At 36.8% G+C, this 21,044-nt stretch overlaps 1 protein-coding gene across 5 annotated transcripts in view; it reads left to right on the forward strand.

Annotated features, from left to right (window-relative positions):
* The first annotated feature begins 6,063 nt into the window (after positions 1 to 6,063).
* LOC133639493 (endophilin-A1-like) overlaps positions 6,064 to 21,044 on the forward strand; it is a 102,267-nt gene continuing 87,286 nt past the window's right edge. For 4 of the 5 annotated variants that reach the window (XM_062032822.1, XM_062032817.1, XM_062032820.1 and 1 more), the window contains exon 1: positions 14,497 to 14,696. In XM_062032822.1, coding sequence (XP_061888806.1) covers positions 14,652 to 14,696 — 45 coding nt within the window. In that variant the 5' untranslated portion in view covers positions 14,497 to 14,651. The other variant, XM_062032816.1, reaches the window with a different exon arrangement.

Raw genomic sequence — 21,044 nt, forward strand, 5'->3', positions numbered from 1 at the left:
GCTGATGTTGTTGTTGTTATTGTTGTGTTTGCTGTTGTTGTCACATGCTAACAATTGCTTTCGTAGGACACTGTGGTATTATACGCCACAGTCTCCACCTCGGTGCAGCGCCCTCTTTTCCCGCTGCCGTAAGTCTCCTCATGGATAAAAAAGTGTCTTCTTGCAAATAGCTAAATACACGCCATTCTTGTTCTCTTACATTGTTGTTGTCAGAATAATTGTATCTAAGTTGTCACACAACTTTGTGTTGCCATGAGTTCCCGGCGAGAAGACGAAAGCTGTCTTTGATCCTACCAAGACGAAGGGATGGGAAGCAACATGAAGGTGTTCTGTTTCTTGGATGTATCGTAATCCACGGGAAGATTTTGTCTTGACCCGAGAACCACAAAGCGGAGAGGAAACGGGACCAGACTCCCCTCCAGGCGACCTTTTCTATGAACTGTTTTTAATCAAAGGCGATGGCTGTTTACGACCCCCCTCCCTTAGAAACAGCTGTTGCCAAGCAATCATGGAAAGTCCAAATAAAAGAGGAGGTGTGACACTGTACAATGGTACAGGTATACGTGTTTCTCTTCATTGAGCCAAATTTAATTCTGTCTCTGTTTGATTCCTTGCTTCTTGTCTTGTTTAATAATAACATTCTCATATAATATGTTAATTTTTTTTCAGACCGAGGCGTGGAATACAGCGTGGAAAAGCAGCAACAGCTACTTCCTGGTATCGTCGAAAATGACGTCAAACTCTCCCGGCTTCCGCCATCCTAGTCACTGCCGCTGTGTCCTCGGGCAAGACACTTTACCCACCTGCTCCCAGTGCCACCCACACTGGTTTAAAAATGGAACTCGGATATTGGGTTTCACTATGTAAAGCACTTTGAGTCACTAGAGAAAAGCGCTATATAAATATCATTCACTTCAGTTCACATTCTTAAGTGGGCGTGATCCATACTTGCCAACCCTCCCGTTTTTAGCGGGAGAATCCCGTTATTCAGCGCCTCTCCCGACAACCTCCCGGCAGAGATTTTCTCCCGACAAACTCCCGGTATTCAGCCGGAGCTGGAGGCCACGCCCCCTCCAGCTCAATGCGGACCTGAGTGGGGGACAGCCTGTTCTCACGTCCGCTTTCCCACAATATAAACAGCTTGCCTGCCCAATGACGTCATAGCATCTGCGGCTTTTAGAGAGTAGAGTGCACAACAAGGAGAGCGAGTTCTTGGTTTCTTATGTGGGTTTATTGTGAGGCAGTTTCATGAACGTCCTCCCAGCGCGGTAACAACACAACAACAACAGCAGTCACGTTTTTGTCTACCGTAAAGCAGTTCGTCTGCCGTAAACAGCAATGTTGTGACACTCTTAAACAGGACAATACTGCCACCTACTGGATAGCCTGCAGAACACTGAAATTCAAGTATGTCTTTTATTTATATGTATAATAAAATAAAAAATAAATATATATATATATATATATAGCTAGAATTCACTGAAAGTCAAGTATTTCATACATATATATATATTATATATATATATGAAATACTTGATTTGGTGAATTCTAGCTGTAAATATACTCTCCTCTTAACCACGCCCTTAGCCACGCCCCCACCTCCCGATATTGGAGGTCTCAAGGTTGGCAAGTGTGGCGTGATCCTTCCCTTGTGACTTATTCAGTTCCACTTTTTCCATTTTTAAACCGACTTGCACCAATATGGACAAAGGTGTGCGGCGTGAGCACAGGACGGCGCGGCGCGGTTGGGAGAGTGTCCGTGCCAGCAACCTGAGGGTCCCTGGTTCGATCCCCACCTTCTACCGGCCTCGTCACGTCCGTTTGTGTCCTCGAGCAAGACACTTCACCCTTGCTCCTGATGGTGGTTAGGGCCTTGCATGGCAGCTCTCACCATCAGTGTGTGAATGTGGAAATAGTGTCAAAGCGCTTTGAGCACCTTGAAGGTAGAAAAGCGCTATACGAGTATAACCCGTTTACCATTTACAGGATGTCTTTCGTTAGGCGACCATCTTGTCGGTTTCCGGCCCCCCGCGCCTGGTGGGGTGTTGCTCCTTCCAGCACCACCTCCACCTTCACGATGGTCTCCCAGCGCTCATTAGCCGACCGGTTCAAGTTGGAAGGGTATGAAGTGGGCCGCCCCGTAAAGTAGCGCACCTCAGGTAATCACACTAATGAAGTCAAGCAACAAACCCTGGTTTGTTTTTTTTTTAAAAATCATTTTTCTGTCTGTCTGCCTGCCTTACGTGGGCCGCGGCGAGAAGTGCCCGACAACAAAGAAGTGTTTGTATGCATAATAGGAGCGCCACACGCTGGTGGGCTACTGACTGGAGGCCCCCCCCACCCCCCCGTGAACACAGGTGGAGCAGTGCAGCATCACTGGGACCAATTAGAGCAGAGCGCAGGTACATTAGCATGTTTGAATGGAGGAGTATGAGGGTTTCAAATAATAACAAAGTATGCCTGAGCATGACTACGACCTGCAGGTATTGATAAAGGGACAAACTTTCTTACATTCTCGAGCTTTTGGACATTCCAATAGTCATTTTCAACCGGTTGAGGTTGATGGTTAAATTCAAACTTGCCAACCTTGAGACCTCCGAATGGAAATGAATGTAAAATTAAGTTTGCTAATAGGAAGCTAACTACTTAGCTGTGTGTCCTTTGTAGGTAAAAGTGATTGCCATTTCTTTTGTGTCAACAAATTATGGTCATAATGAGTTAATTCACATTATCATAGGCTTGGAAGACATGAAAAGCAACAAAACACTGGTTTATTATTAGGCTATTTATTGTTAAAGATAAGCACTTTAATATTGAACATTGAACAGTGCAACATGAACTTTGGGGAAAAAAATACAAAAATAAATACCCAAATGGAAAAAACTTCAATGTGAAAATCTGTCCTTCTTCCCTTAACTCAGGGGTGGGCAATTAATTTTCACCGGGGGCCGCATAAGCAACCGGAGCACTGCTGGAGGGCCACACGACAATATTTCAATTAAATTTTGCTCAATATTATTTTTGATATACCGTAAGATAAATAATAATGATAATAATAATAATAATTTAATTTAACCTAACCTAACTTTATACAAAAGCAGATTGCTTTTGATGGTCACTTTATCCTGCATTATCCAACATTTTTCCCCATCAGATTTGGACAACCATCTGTCGTTAAAATTAGTTTTTAATCATATTTATTTTATATTGTTTTTTATATTGATTTTATATGTAATTGTTTTTTCTTTTTATTCAGTCATTGGTGGAGCTAAGGATAATATTTGAATATTGTTTTTAATATTGTTGTGCAGCACTTTGGAAACATTTTGTTGTTTAAATGTGCTATATAAATAAAGTGGATCGGATTGTCACACCTGCCAGCTTGTCCCATTTCAGTCCTAACATGTCCAAACACGTATTTACCTATGTGAACAAGTCATTACCTGTGGTTCTCCCTTTTAATTGACTGCATGGCTGCCAGCTACTCCGTCATTTGAAAGTCTGCAGTTATCCCATGTAAGAAGATGAGCAACTGGGCGGTGTCACGTACATCACAGCTCTCATCCAAAGTTAGCGAAAAACAGTCAAAGTCGGCCGTTCTGTTCTTCAGCTGAAGCTCCAAGTTTCCAGCGATGGTCTCAACCCGCCTCGTTACAGTGCGTCGGGAGAGTGACACGTTCTCAAATGCGCCCTTCTTCTCCGGGCATATCAGCGCAACAAAGTCCAATAAGCACTCCTTAATAAACTCTCCGTCAGAAAACGCCTTACTTTTTCTGGCACATACGTCCACACGGAAGTAATACAAATAACGCTTTTCAAAACAAAAGCAGCACCGTTGTATTGCACACTCGACATAGATACTTTTTGAAATGTATTTTGTAATTTATGATTGGCCTCACGCGGGCCGGACAGGGACGCGCAAAGGGCCGGATGCGGCCCGTGGGCCGCAGAATGCCCAGGTCTGCCTTAACTTGATGAAAACACCATCAAGTTGTAACTTATGGTATTTCCCACTTAATGCTCAGACTATAAACAACTGAAATGCAATACAGGGCCAAAAATATGGACCAGGGGCCAGTAGAGGGCTGTTTCCTTTCTTTTTTTGGCATTGTGCTGCAGGCATAATCAACATGAATCAAGTTTAAATACAGATGGTAATATTCCTAACAGATAACCTACATCTTATATCCCCAGAATGCTGAAATTATTATTATTATTATTAATAATAATAATAATTATTATTATTATTATCATTATTATTATTATTATTATTGTTATTATTAGGGATGTCTGATAAATGCGTTAAAATGTAATAGCGGAAATTATCGGTATCGGTTTTTTAATTATCTGTATCGGTTTTTAAAAAAAATTATTTTTATTTTTATTAAATCAACATAAAAAACACAAGATACACTTACAATTAGTGCACCAACCCAAAAAACCTCCCTCCCCCCCATTTCTTTCTGTTATCAATATTCTGCTTCCTACATTATATATCAATATATATCAATACAGTCTGCAAGGGATACAGTCCGTAAGCACACATGATTGTGCGTGCTGCTGCTCCACTAATAGTACTAACCTTTAACACTTCATTTTACTCATTTTCATTCATTACTAGTTTCTATGTAACTGTTTTTATATTGTTGTACTTTCTTTTTTATTCAAGAAAATGTTTTTAATTTATTTATCTTATTTTACTAATTTTTTTTAAAAGTACCTTATCTTCACCATACCTGGTTGTCCAAATTAGGCATAATAATGTGTTAATTCCACGACTGCATATATCGGTTGATATCGGTATCGGTAATTAAAGAGTTGGACAATATCGGATATCGGCAAAAAGCCATTATCGGACATCCCTAGTTATTATCATTATTATCATTATTATTATTTTGTTAACCCACACAGTAATAGCAAAGTCACAATAAACTTTATATCTAAAACTTCAATATCTCACTCACGCACTACAATATCTAAAACTACAATATCTCACTCACGCACTACAATATCTAAAACTACAATATTTTCTGTGAGGAAAAATGTGATCCGCCGTAAACACAGTGCATTTTATTTTGAAAATGAACCCGGTGTTTTATTTTGTATTTTGTTCACTACTTCCTGTCCCGCACGATCCGCTCTGCTCTGTGCGGACTTGATTAATTCAAGTACCCCCTAATCAGAGCGAAGCATGTTTGGTTGAAAAAAAAGAGATAAAGAAGTAAAATACAGCACTATGTCATCAGTTTCTCATTTATTAAATTGTATAACAGTGCAAAATATTGCTCATTTGTTGTGGTCTTTCTTGAACTATTTGGAAAAAATAAAAATAACTAAAAACATGTTGAAAAATAAAGTGATTCAATTCTAAATAAAGATTTCTACACATAGAAGTAATCATCAACTTAAAGTGCCCTCTTTGGGGATTGTAATAGAGATCCATCTGGATTCATGAACTTCATTCTAAACATTTCTTCACAAAAAAAGACATCTTTAACATCAATATTTATGGAACATGTCCACAAAAAATCTAGCTGTCAACACTGAATATTGCATTGTTGCATTTCTTTTCACACTTCTTTTTGACAGACATTTAAAAACAAATCTCACGTACCCCTTGGCATACCTTCAAGTACCCCCAGGGGTACGCGTACCCCCAGTTGAGAACCACTGCTCTAATGATTTGGTTCTGATAAGCTCCAATAATGAATGTAATGTAACAGTGTTGCTATGACTAATGCTTCAGAAGAGTGCTGTACCTTTTTTTCACCACTAGATGGCAACAAATGTCAGGGTTTTCTCGGTGGAATCAACAGCTCGTTGAGTTCATGTATTTGTCTTTAATGTCTTTTAGGAACGTACTTTTAAATACCACGTGACTTCCGGTCGCACCCCTGGCTTGAGTGATGGTAATGTGAAGATTTGTCACTTTTCTACCAACATTATTTGTAAAGTCTTCATTTATTTTGTGAGCAATTAGACCCCCCTACTGCATCCTGAGGTGGTTCAGTCCAATCACTGCCTACAGGTGTGTCTCATTAGAGGCTTTGGACTGCCTACAGGTGTGTCTCATTAGAGGAGTTGGACTGCCTACAGGTGTGTCTCATTAGAGGCCAACAAAAAAAGGGTTTAGTCTCCATCTTGTGTGTAGCAGTCCAGATAAGGTGAGATAAGTCTTGTTATTGGTCATGTTTTATACTTCTGCCCAAAACAGTCAAACTGCCACACTTCCCCTGTTGGTGTGTTTCCTTATGAATTTAATATATTTATTATTAATGAATTAGAATTGTTTCGGTTGGTAAAATGTGTCCCATGCAGTTTTTCGTTGGGTGCACATTGAAAAATATTCCACAGGATGGCGCTCCATTCATGACCAATCCAATCCACTTTATTTATATAGTACATTTAAACAACATTAAAAACAATATTCAAATATTATCCTTAGCTCCACCAATGACTAAATAAATTTTTTTTTTTAAAATACATATAAAAACAATATAAAATAAATATGATTAAAAACTATTTTAAAGGGTAAAACCAATTAAAACTGTAAATAGACATCAAAAATTGTAAACACACAGAGGACCACACAACTCACCTTTTGTTAAAAGCCAGAGAATAAAAGCGGGAGCAGTTTGAACATGGAGGGGCAGATTGTTCCAGAGCTTAGGGCCGACCACAGAGAAAGCCCCTGGTTTTAAGTCTGGTCTTGGGCACTAAGTTAAGTTAAAGTACCAATGATTGTCACACACACACTAGGTGTGGTGAAATGTGTCCTCTGCATTTGACCCATCCCCTTGTTCACCCCCTGGGAGGTGAGGGGAGCAGTGGGCAGCAGCGATGCCGCGCCCGGGAATCATTTTTGTTGATTTAACCCCCAATTCCTACCCTTGATGCTGAGTGCCAAGCAGGGAGGTAATGGGTCCCATTTTTATAGTCTTTGGTATGACTCGGCCGGGGTTTGAACTCACAACCTACCCATCTCTGGGCGGACACTCTAACCCAGGGGTCACCAACCTTTTTGAAAGCAAGAGCTACTTCTTGGGTAGTGATTAATGCGAAGGGCTACCAGTTTGATACACACTTCAATAAATTGCCAGAAATAGCCAATTTGCTCAATTTACCTTTAACTCTATGTTATTATTAATAATTAATGATGTTTACACTTAATTGAACAGTTTAAAAGAGGAGAAAACACGAAAAAAAATGACAATTAAATTTTGAAACATAGTTTATCTTCAATTTCGACTCTTTAAAATTCAAAATTCAACCGAAAAAAAGAAGAGAAAAACTAGCTAATTCGAATCTTTTTGAAAAAATAAAAATTATTAATTAGTAATTTTTCCTGATTAAGATTAATTTTAGAATTTTGATGACATGTTTTAAATAGGTTAAAATCCAATCTGCACTTTGTTAGAATATATAACAAATTGGACCAAGCTATATTTCTAACAAAGACAAATCATTATTTCTTCTAGATTTTACAGAACAAAAATTTTAAAATAAATTCAAAAGACTTTGAAATAAGATTTAAATGTGATTCTACAGATTTTCTAGATTTGCCAGAATAATTTTTTTGAATTTTAATCATAATAAGTTTGAAGAAATATTTCACAAATATTCTTCGTCGAAAAAACAGAAGCTAAAATGAAGAATTAAATTAAAATGTATTTATTATTCTTTACAATAAAAAAAATAAAAAAACTGAACATTGATTTAAATTGTCAGGAAAGAAGAGGAAGGAATTTAAAAGGTAAAAAGGTATATGTGTTTAAAAATCCTAAAATAATTTTTAAGGTTGTATTTTTTCTCTAAAATTGTCTTTCTGAAAGTTATAAGAAGCAAAGTAAAAAAAATTAATGAATTTATTTAAAGACCAAGTCTTTAAAATATTTTCTTGGATTTTCAAATTCTATTTGAGTTTTGTCTCTCTTACAATTAAAAATGTCGGCCAAAGCGAGACCAGCTTGCTAGTAAATAAATACAATTTAAAAAATAGAGGCAGCTCACTGGTAAGTGCTGCTATTTGAGCTATTTTTAGAACAGGCCAGCGGGCTACTCATCTGGTCCTTACGGGCTACCTGGTGCCCGCGGGCACAGCGTTGGTGACCCCTGCTCTAACCACTAGGCCACTACAAGCTGGAGCTGGCTCTCGGACCTCAGAGCGCGCGCAGGATTGTAAGTTTGGATGAGGTCCGAGATATACTGAGGTTGCCAGTCCATGTAAAGCTTTAAAAACAAACAGCAGGGTTTTAAAATCAATCGTAAGATGAACAGGGAGCCAGTGTAAACTCTCAAATGTTGCTCCCTCTTCAAAACAAAACTATTAATGAATGAGGTAACCAGAATCTTTCATTTTGATGTGTACACCTCTGAAAACTACGACCAATTTTGAATGATTAATACTTTCTGGCAGTGTTGATGTGATTAATTCTCATTTGTAAATGATACACTTATGGAGTTAGAGGAGTTTCACTGGACTGGTTAAGCAGCTATTTACAACAACCACAGCAATATGTTGAGATTGATGATTATAGTATGAATATTGAATGTGGAATTCCACAAGGTTCGATTTTAGGACCCAAACTTTTTATTTTACATATAAACGATATTTGTGAGGTTTCGAAAATTTTACAGTACGTATTATTCGCAGACGATACAAATTTATACTGTTCAGGAGATGACTTGAAAATCTTAGCCGATAAATATTGAAGAGGAAATGGTTCAACTAAAATTGTGGTTTGATGTCAATAAATTATCTTTAAACTTGGAAAAGACTAAATTTATGGTATTCAGTAATAAAAGAAAGATAAAAGTTAGGTAATCCATAAACAATGTGAAAATTGAGAAGGTGTCTGAAATCAGGGGCCGTACTTATCAAGCTTCTTAGAGTGCCATTTTACACTTAAGTCCTGAGAATTTGCGAAATTTAGTCCTACTCTCAAACTTAAGAATAAAAGCTTTTTATCAACGTTCTTAAGTCTAAGAATCACTCCTACTCTCCACGATATTTAAGAGACCTTCAGAGGTGTCTTAAGTGGTTAGGAGTTGCCAGCAGGGGATGGCACTGAGGCGAGAGAGACGTGCGCCAACGTTCAGGGAACGGAACGATGTTCTGGATTTGTTTGATGACGAGCAGCTGATCAAACGGTATCGTTTAGACAGAGCGGGTATTATTTTTGTCACAGATTTAATACTTTTCGATTCCATGTTGATTTCTGCATGTGGCTGCAGTGGGCTAGTATATATAGAGCCACCCACACCACTTTCAAATTAGTTGCCTAATTAATGAATTGGAAAGAAAATGTTATGACAGTAGCGTATGTGTGTGGCCGTGAGGTGAGTGACGTCAGTGAGTGTGTGGGCGAGAGAAGAGAGGGAGCGGTAGCGTGAGTGCCGGCGGGGACTAGTTTGTTTTGTATTATTTTGTAGTTTATTGTCAAAATATACACTCCCATTGTCCACTTAAATATTTCCAAGATATTTCTTTATTCTTAGACAACGGATTCCCTTCCGTGATTGGTCATTTCTATGGACACAGAAATGACGTCACCTAAAATTGCGTTTACGGCACATAGTAATGTCGTAATTCAGCTCTGAGTGTGACACTTAAGATTCAGTCCTACACTTGGCTGAAAGTGTGAGTAAGACGCTTGATAACTAACTTTTAAGTGCAGCTTTCAGCCAAGAATTTATTTACTCTTAAGTCAACTCTTAGCAGACTTCTTAGGAGTCATTCTGAGAAGCTTGATAAGTACAGTACAGGCCAAAAGTTTGGACACACCTTCTCCTCATTCAATGCCTTTTCTTTATTTCCATGACTATTTCCATTGTAGATTGTCACATCAAAACTATGAATGAACACATGTGGAGTTATGTACTTAACAAAAAATGGTGAAATAACTGAAAACATGTTTTCTATTCTAGTTTCTTCAAAATAGCCTCCCCTTTGCTCTGTTTACTGCTTTGCACACTCTTGGCATTCTCTCCATGAGCTTCAAGAGGTAGTCACCTGAAATGGTTTGATGCCTTCAGTGACAATCTACAATGTAAATAGTCATGAGAATAAAGACAATGCATTGAAATGAGAAGGTATCCAAACTTTTGGCCTGTACTGTACTTATTTTCACAACTTCTAATTATTGTTTTTATGATTATTATTTTTTACATTTATGTACAATTTCTTGTAGTCATTGAGTTAAGTTCTTAAATGCTTTGAGGTGCTTCCCTCTGCTATTAATAATCAATATTAATCAAGTAGTTCTTCTAGATCAGTGTTTTTCAACCACTGTGCCGCGGCACACTAGTGTACCGTGAGATATTGTCTGGTGTGCCGTGGGAGATGATGTCATCTCACCTAATTGGGTTAAAAATATTTTTTGCACACCAGTAATTATAATCCGCAAATAAGAGTAACCGTGTAATACTCTTCCATATCAGTAGGTGGCAGCAGGTAGCTAATTGCTTTGTGGATGTCGGGAACAGCGGGAGGAAGCGTGCAGGTAAAAAGGTGTCTAATACTTAAACTAAAAATAAACAAAAGGCGAGTGCCGCTAAGAAAAGGCATTGAAGCTTAGGGAAGGCTATGCAAAACTAAACTAAAACTGAACTGGCTGCAAATTAAACAAAAACAGAATGCTGGACGACAGCAAAGACTTACAGCGTGTGGAGCAGCAGACGGCGTCTACAAAATTTGTCCCACGGACCGGGGGGGGGGGGGGGGATTTTTTTTTTTTTTTTTTTTACCCCATAAAGAAATACAATCATGTGTGCTTACGGACTGTATCCCTGCAGACTGTATTGATATATATTGACATACACATACACAATATGTATATATTGTGTTTTTTATGTTTATTTAATTTTTTTTTTTTTTAATTTTTTTTATTTTATTTTATTTTTTAAAATTTCTTGCGCGGCCCGGTACCAATTGGTCCGCGGACCAATTGGTTGGGGACCACTGCCGTACATGACATGACAACAACAAAATAGGAAACACTACACACAGGAAAACAGCAAAAAAGTCCAAATAAGTCAGGGCGTGATGTGACAGGTGGTGACAGTACACCTACTTTGAGACAAGAGCTATAGTGATGCATGCTTGGTTATGCTTTGAATTTATATCCAACAATTGCGAGAACGACTTTTTACTGTCAATATCAGCTGCTGAGCTTCGTTTTTTGATGTTGTCCGCTAGTGGTGTGCCTTGGGATTTTTCCAATGGGAAAAAAAAATGTGCCTTGGCTCAAAAGGTTGAAAAACACTGTTGTAGATTGTCCTGGTTGCTGTCCATGGTGCTGTATATGAATATACAGTGTTCAATGGTACTGTACCTATTGTAGGTGTGCCAATCTCATGGCATCATATTCCAAAATGGTTGCATTTTCTGCAAAAAGGTGCATCAACAATTATAAATGTGCATAGGCTATTAAAAATACTTTTGCACATTTCTGTTTTAACTATTACTAACAAGGGGAAAAAAAATTAAAAATGATGTTATGGAATAATTTTCTACTTATTTTCCCTTACTGTACTGGCAGCATGTTGGTATAATAGTTGCTATGGTGTGGGATTTAAGACAACCGATGAATTCATTTTCATTCATTCATTTTTTATTTATGTACTTCATTGATGTGCATCTTTGATGGATAGACAATGAAAGCTCAGCAACTAAACACAGCAATGCCTGAGGAGGAGCAGGATGAAGAAACATCTTATATTTCACTGCCCCCTTCAACATAATACAGTCTTACTTAATAGATATTAGGGCTGCAAATCTTTGGGTGTCCCACGATTCCATTCAATATCGATTCTTGGGGTCACGATTCGATTCAAAATCGATTTTTTTTTTCCGATTCAACGCGATTCTCGATTAAAAAACGATATTTTTCAGATTGAAAAGGATTGTCTATTGATGGAATACATAGATTTCAGCAGGATCTACCCCAGTCTGCTGACATGCAAGCAGAGTAAAAAGCTTTTATAATTGTAAAGGACAATGTTTTATCAACTGATTGCAATAATGTACATTTGTTTGAACTATTAAATGAACCAAAAATATGACTTATTTTATCTTTGTGAAAATATTGGACAAAGTGTGTTGTCAAGCTTATGAGATGCGATGCAAGTGTAAGCCACTGTGACACTATTGTTCTTTTTTAATAAATGTCTAATGATAATGTCAATGAGGGATTTTTAATCACTGCTATGTTGAAATTGTAACTAATATTGATACTGTTGTTGATAATATTCATTTTTGTTTCACTACTTTTGGTTTGTTGTGTGTGGTGTTTGTGTCTCCTCTCAATTGCTCTGTTTATTGCAGTTCTGAGTGTTGCTGGCTCGGGTTTGCTTTTGGAATTGGATTGCATTGTTATGGTATTGCTGTGTATTGTTTTGTTGGATTGATTAATTTAAAAAATAAAAAATCGATTTTTGAAAAATGAGAATCGATACTGAATCGCACAACGTGAGAATCGCGATTTGAATTCGAATCGATTTTTTTCCCACACCCCTAATAGATATCATGCAAACCAAACAAATACATCCAAATATAATAAACACACAAAAAAAGTGCAAAACTTCATGAAGTACAAACCAAACAAAAAAAGTATTATACACTTCACAGGATGATAAAAATAAAAAAAATACAAAACCAGACAAAAAAATAAGTAAAATAATAAATATAAAGCAAAATGTAAACACTGACGGCTGTCCATATGATCTTATTGTTCTGTCTTTATATATTTTTTTCAATTGGAATACCGGTAATAGATATCATACAAACCAAACAAATACATCCAAATATAATGAAAACAAACAAAAAACATACAAAAAAACCACAAGTGCAAAACTTCATGAAGTACAAACCGAACAAAAAAAGTAATATACACTTTACGGGATGATTAAAAAAAAACAAATACAAAACCAGACAAAAAAAATAAGTAAAATAATAAATATAAAGCAAAATGTAAACACTTACCATATGATCTTATTGTTCTGTCTTTTATATATTTGTTTTATTTGGAATATATTTGGAGAAATTTACTTCATACTGGGAAAACTGGGTCAACTTTGTCACGCCTCATAAGCCTGACTTTAATTTTTCGAATTAGTGATTGTACTGCTTAAAAAAAAAGGATTACTCCCTATATGTGTATAGGTATGTATATATATATATATATATATATATATATATATATATATATATATATATATATATATATATATTTTTTTTTTCATTTTTTTTTTATTGACATCCAGCATCAGACATTCCTATCACTACATCATATTCACATACATCATATATCTGTTTGTTTACATCCCAACCATACCATCTTCCACCACCCCAAAAAAACAAAGTAATATCTACACATACATCAATTAAATAAACAAAAAAGAAATACATTAATAATAATAATCAGAAATAAAAAAAATGTTATAATATATATATATATATATATTATATTATAATTTATTTTATTTCTGATTATTATTATAATATATTATAATATTTATATATATATATATATATATATATATATATATATATATATATATATATATATATATATATATATATATATATATAAATATTATATAATATATATAATATAATATATTATAATATTTATATATATGTATATATAATATGTATATATATATATATATAATATATTATAATATTTATATATATATATATAAATATTATATAATAAATATAATATATTATAATATTTATATATATATATATATAAATATTATATAATATATATAATATAATATATTATAATATTTATATATATATATATATATATAAATATTATAATATATAATAATAATAATCAGAAATAAAATACAAAATTATAATATATATATATATATATATATATATATATATATATATATATATATATATATATTATAATTTTTTATTTTATTTCTGATTATTATTATTAATGTATTTCTTTTTTGTTTATTTAATTGTTGTATGTGTAGATATTACTTTGTTTTTTTTGGGGGGGGGAGATGGTATGGTTGGGATATAAACAAACAGATATATGATGTAATGATAGGAATGTCTGATGCTGGATGACAATTAAAAAAAATATATACATATATATATATATTAAAGAAAAAATGACTATTTCTACAATCGTTTCTCATTGTAAAGAGAATTCCATCGTTTAACTTGAGTCCTTTACAATCTACTATCAAATGACGTCATTAGGTTATTTATCGGTGCGAATTAAAAAAATGAAGTGTAAGCAACATGACACGTCTTGTATTCAAAAGTGGTGTTTAAAAATAATACACAAATAAAAATTCACCCAGCAGGACAAGTAGCTGCAAAGAGTGGGCGGAGTCTATACCCGGTGCTTCTTGTGACGTAACCCGCCTGCTGGTCACGTGTTCCCCGAGCGTCCAATCAGCTGTCAGGAAGCTTCCCTTGGTGCAGCAGGAGATCCCTGAAGTGAAGACTTTGCAAAGGTTGGCGTCTGCTTCTTCTTCTTCCTCCATCAGGACCACAACACCTCCATCTAATCTCTTTGGCTTCACCTCACGCCATCTCTTTTTCTTTTCCCGCCGTCGTCAGCGTCCATCTTTTGTGTCGGGACCGGGAAAAAGCAGCAGCCAGCCAGCCAGCCAGCATGTCAGTAGCGGGCTTCAAGAAGCAGTTCCACAAAGCCACTCAGGTAAGGACCTTGCTGTCTTTTACTGGGCATTTTTTTCATGCGTGGGGGCGTCCGTGCGCGTGCTGACGTCGTCCTCCACGCATCTGCAGCGTTGCACCAAAACACATGTGTTGTTATTGTTGTTAATATTACTGCATCCATCAATACCCTTCACATGACATTCTGCTTCTTGACGTCACGTGACATGGCGCACACCCCCCACCCCCTTTTTCTAGAAAATATTTAACCCCCCCCCCTCCCCCCTCCCCCTCGTCAATGCTCACACACCAACACTGGATGATGGATGTTACGCAATCGTTAAGTTGCCTGACTGCATGGCGGAAATCCGCTTCTGTCATCTGCGGCACGCCATGACCTTTTGTGACCTCCAAGAGCAATTATAGTGCACGCAGCCGGGACCCTTCATTAGGAACACACCCTCCAAAGTGATTAGCGGGCCCCTAGAAGTCCGCATATAAACATCCAATTGTCATCTCATCACAATTCTTTATTGTAGGGATTGTGCTTGGGAAATCAATGTAGTACAAGTATGGACTCACTACTAGAGATGTCCGATAAATGCTTTCAAATGTAATATGGGAAATGATCGGTATGGGTGAGGGCCGACATCCGGGCAACTGAGCTACATACGGGTTCTTCGAGCCATAGCAACCAGACTGGCGTTGAAAACAAACCCTCGCCATTCCTCTTTAACCTGTCGACCTACGCTGGTTGAACCCGTCATTCTGCCTCCAAAATGCCGAAAAACTGTGTTGTTTTTGGTTGTGGTAAAGCAGGGGTCACCAACGCGGTGCCCGCGGGCACCAGGTAGCCCGTAAGGACCAGATGAGTAGCCCGCTGGCCTGTTCTAAAAATAGCTCAAATAGCAGCACTTACCAGTGAGCTGCCTCTATTTTTTAAATTGTATTTATTTACTAGCAAGCTGGTCTCGCTTTGCCCGACATTTTAAATTCTAAGAGAGACAAAACTCAAATAGAATTTGAAAATCCAAGAAAATATTTAAAGACTTGGTCTTCACTTGTTTAAATAAATTCATACATTTTTTTACTTTGCTTCTTATAACTTTCAGAAAGACAATTTTAGAGAAAAAATACAACCTTAAAAATGATTTTAGGATTTCTAAACACATATACCTTTTTACCTTTTAAATTCCTTCCTCTTCTTTCCTGACAATTTAAATCAATGTTCAAGTAATTATTTTTTTTTATTGTAAAGAATAATAAATACATTTTAATTTAATTCTTCATTTTAGCTTCTGTTTTTTCGACGAAGAATATTTGTGAAATATTTCTTCAAACTTATTATGATTAAAATTCAAAAACATTATTCTGGCAAATCTAGAAAATCTGTAGAATCAAATTTAAATCTTATTTCAAAGTCTTTTGAATTTCTTTTAAAAATGTTGTTCTGGAAAATCTAGAAGAAATAATGATTTGTCTTTGTTAGAAATATAGCTTGGTCCAATTTGTTATATATTCTAACAAAGTGTAGATTTAATTTTAACCTATTTAAAACATTTCATCAAAATTCTAAAATTAATCTTAATCAGGAAAAATTACTAATGATGTTCCATAAATTATTTTTTGTATTTTTTCAAAAAGATTGAAATTAGCTAGTTTTTCTCTTCTTTTTTTCGGTTGAATTTTGAATTTTAAAGAGTCGAAATTGAAGATAAACTATGTTTCAAAATTTAATTGTCATTTTTTTCGTGTTTTCTCCTCTTTTAAACCGTTCAATTAAGTGTAAATATCATTAATTATTAATAATAACATAGTTAAAGGTAAATTGAGCAAATTGGCTATTTCTGGCAATTTATTTAAGTGTTTATCAAACTGGTAGCCCTTCGCATTAATCACTACCCAAGAAGTAGCTCTTGCTTTCAAAAAGGTTGGTGACCCCTGTGCTAACCACAACTGGAAACAGGGAAAACAAAGGTTGTATTTTGTTCTGCCAAAGCGTGATAAAAGCCCACAGAGACGAGACAAATGGCTCGCAGCTTTACACCGGGAAAACGAGGACGGTTCTCACTGGAGTCCCCCAAAGTCCTGGGTCGTGTGTTCGGATCATTTCGTTTCTGGTAAATATAAGGAACAAAAATCCACCTTCTTAACCACAACTTGGCTATACGTCCGTGCTAATGTTGTACTTGTTGAATGTGTACCTTATAACGTTCGACAGCTGAAGTTGTTGTTGTACAAAAATAACATGCGGTATATACTATATAGTCTATAGCCTAGCTAGCTATTTTCGAAAACCGGACAACGAGAGGATACCAAAGGCAGCGTTAAGATGGACACCACCGGGAAAACGTAAGCCAGGGCGGCCAAAGAACACCATTCTATGTGTCAAACTTGATCATTTCGCGATATTGCCATATTTTTGCTGAAAGGATTTAGTAGAGAACATTGTTGATAAAGTTCGCAACTTTTGGTCGCTGATAAAAAAAAAGCCTTGCCTGTAGCGGAAGTAGCGTGACGTCACAGGTTGAAAGGCTCCTCACAATTCCACATTGTTTACACCAGCAGCGAGAGCGATTCGGACCGAGAAAGCGACGATTACCCCATTAATTTGAGCCAGGATGAAAGATTCGTGGATGAGGAACATGAGAGTGAAGGACTAGAGTGCAGTGCAGGACGCATCTTTTTTCGCTCTGACCGTAACTTAGGTACAAGCTGGCTCATTGGATCCCACACTTTCTCCTTTTTCTATTGTGGATCACGGATTTGTATTTTAAACCACCTGGGATACTATATCCTCTTGAAAATGAGAGTCGAGAACGCAAAATGGACATTCACAGTGAATTTATCTCCACGACAATACATCGGCGAAGCACTTTAGCTACGGAGCTAACGTGATAGCATCGGGCTTAACTGCAGATAGAAACAAAAGAAATAAATCCCTGACTGGAAGGATAGACAGAAGATCAGCAATACTATTAAACCGTGGACATGTAAATACACGGTTAATGCTTTCCAGGCTGGCGAAGCTTAACAATGCTGTTGCTAACGACGCCGTTGAAGCTAACTTAGCAACATGACCTCACAGAGCTATGCTAAAAACATTAGCTATCCACCTACGCCAGCCAGCCCTCATCTGCTCATCAACACCCGTGCTCACCTGCGTTCCAGCGATCAACGGAGCGACGAAGGACTTCACCCGATCATCGATGCGGTCGGCGGCTAGCATCGGATAGCGTGTCTGCTATCCAAGTCAAAGTCCTCCTGGTTGTGTTGCTGCAGCCAGCCGCTAATACACCGATCCCACCTCCAGCTTTCTTCTTTGCTGTCTCCATTGTTCATTAAACAAATTGCAAAAGATTCACCAACACAGATGTCCAGAATACTGTGGAATTTTGCGATGAAAACAGAGCTTTTTTGTATTGGATTCAATGGCGTCCGAATACTTCCGTTTCAACCATTGACGTCACGCGCATACGTCATCATACATAGACGTTTTCAAGCGGAAGTTTAGCGGGAAATTTAAAATGTCACTTTATAAGTGAACCCGGCCGTATTGGCATGTGTTGCAATGTTAAGATTTCATCATTGATATATAAACTATCAGACTGCGTGGTCGCTAGTAGTGGCTTTCAGTAGGCCTTTAATATTCTGCTTCCTACATTATATATCAATATATATCAATACAGTCTGCAAGGGATACAGTCCGTAAGCACACATGATTGTGCTGCTCCACTAATAGTACTAACCTTTAACAGCTCATTTTACTCATTTTCATTAATTACTAGTTTCTATGTAACTGTTTTTATATTGTTTAATTTTTTTTTAATTCAAGAAAATGATTTATTTTATTTATCTTAATTTATTTAATTTATTTTTTTTAAAAGTACCTTATCTTCACCATACCTGGTTGTCCAAATTAGGCATAATAATGTGTTAATTCCACGACTGTATATATCGGTATTGATTGATATTGGTATCGGTAATTAAGAGTTGGACAATATCGGAATATCGGGATATCGGCAAAAAAGCCATTATCAGACATCCCTACTCACTACCTTTTTTTTTAAGAGACCTATCATGCAAAACCAACTTTTCTTAGTACGGTAGGAAGGGGATTCATATGGTTTACCTCAATCAATCAATGTTTATTTATATAGCCCTAAATCACAAGTGTCTCAAAGGGCTGCACAAGCCACAACGACATCCTCGGTACAGAGCCCACATCAGGGCAAGGAAAAACTCACAACCCCAATGGGACGTCGATGTGAAAGACTATGAGAAACCTTGGAGAGGACCGCATATGTGGGTGACCCCCTCACCCCCCTCTAGTGGAGACCGGATGCAATGTACGTTGAGTGGGTCTGACATAATATTGTTAGAGTCCAGTCCATAGTGGATCGAACATAATAGTGTGAGAGTCCAGTCCATAGTGGATCTAACATAATAGTGTGAGAGTCCAGTCCATAGTGGATCTAACATAATAGTGAGAGTCCAGTCCATAGTGGATCTAACATAATAGTAAGAGTCCAGTCCATAGTGGATCGAACAAATTAGTGAGAGTCCAGTCCATAGTGGATCTAACATAATAGTGAGAGTCCAGTCCATAGTGGATCGAACAAATTAGTGAGAGTCCAGTCCATAGTGGATCGAACAAATTAGTGAGAGTCCAGTCCATAGTGGATCTAACATAATAGTGAGAGTCCAGTCCATAGTGGATCTAACATAATAGTGAGAGTCCAGTCCATAGTGGATCTAACATAATAGTGTGAGAGTCCAGTCCATAGTGGATCTAACATAATAGTGTGAGAGTCCAGTCCATAGTGGATCTAACATAATAGTGAGAGTCCAGTCCATAGTGGATCGAACAAATTAGTGAGAGTCCAGTCCATAGTGGATCTAACATAATAGTGAGAGTCCAGTCCATAGTGGATCTAACATAATAGTGTGAGAGTCCAGTCCATAGTGGATCTAACATAATAGTGAGAGTCCAGTCCATAGTGGATCGAACAAATTAGTGAGAGTCCAGTCCATAGTGGATCTAACATAATAGTGGGAGTCCAGTCCATAGTGGATCGAACAAATTAGTGAGAGTCCAGTCCATAGTGGATCTAACATAATAGTGTGAGAGTCCAGTCCATAGTGGATCTAACATAATAGTGAGAGTCCAGTCCATAGTGGGGCCAGCAGGAGACCATCTCGAGCGGAGACGGGTCAGCAGCACAGAGATGTCCCCAACCGATGCACAGGCGAGCGGTCCACCCCGGGTCCTGACTCTGGTATATATGTACAGGTATATACAGTATAGGTATGTATATATATAGGTATATATGTACAGGTATATACAGTATAGGTATATATACATATATATATATATATATAGGTATTTATGTACAGGTATATACAGTATAGGTATATATATATATATAGGTATATATATATACAGGTATATACAGTATAGGTATATATATATATAGGTATATATGTACAGGTATATACAGTATAGGTATATAAATATATAGGTATATATGTACAGGTATATACAGTATAGGTATATATATATATATATATATATAGGTATATATGTACAGGTATATACAGTATAGGTATATATATATATAGGTATATATGTACAGGTATATACAGTATAGGTATATATATATATAGGTATATATGTACAGGTATATACAGTATAGGTATATATATATATAGGTATATATGTAAAGGTATATACAGTATAGGCGTAATATGATCAAACTTTCTTGTTTTTGTCAAAAGCCTTGCAGCCGCATTTTGTACCATCTGTAATCTTTTAATGCTAGACATAGGGAGACCCGAAAATAATACGTTACAGTAATCGAGACGAGACGTAACGAAGGCATGAATAATGATCTCAGCGTCGCTAGTGGACAAGATGGAACAAATTTTAGCGATATTACGGAGATGAAAGAAGGCCGTTTTAGTAACACTCTTAATGTGTGACTCAAACGAGAGAGTTGGGTGGAAGATAATACCCAGATTCTTTACCGAGTCTCCTTGTTTAATTGTTTGCTTGTCAAATGTTAAGGTGGTATTATTAAATAGATGTTGGTGTTGAGCAGGACCGATAATCAGCATTTCCGTTTTCTTGGCGTTGAGTTGCAAAAAGTTAGCGGACATCCATTGTTTAATTTCATTAAGACACGCCTCCAGCTGACTACAATCCGGCGTGTTGGTCAGCTTTAGGGGCATGTAGAGTTGAGTGTCATCAGCATAACAGTGAAAGCTAACACCGTACTTGCGTATGATGTCACCCAGCGGCAGCATGTAAATACTAAAGAGTGCAGGGCCAAGAACCGAACCCTGGGGAACTCCGCACGTTACCTTGACATAGTCCGATGTCACATTGTTA

The sequence above is a fragment of the Entelurus aequoreus genome, linkage group LG22, assembly GCF_033978785.1.
Source record: "Entelurus aequoreus isolate RoL-2023_Sb linkage group LG22, RoL_Eaeq_v1.1, whole genome shotgun sequence".
NCBI classification, from domain to species: domain Eukaryota; kingdom Metazoa; phylum Chordata; class Actinopteri; order Syngnathiformes; family Syngnathidae; genus Entelurus; species Entelurus aequoreus.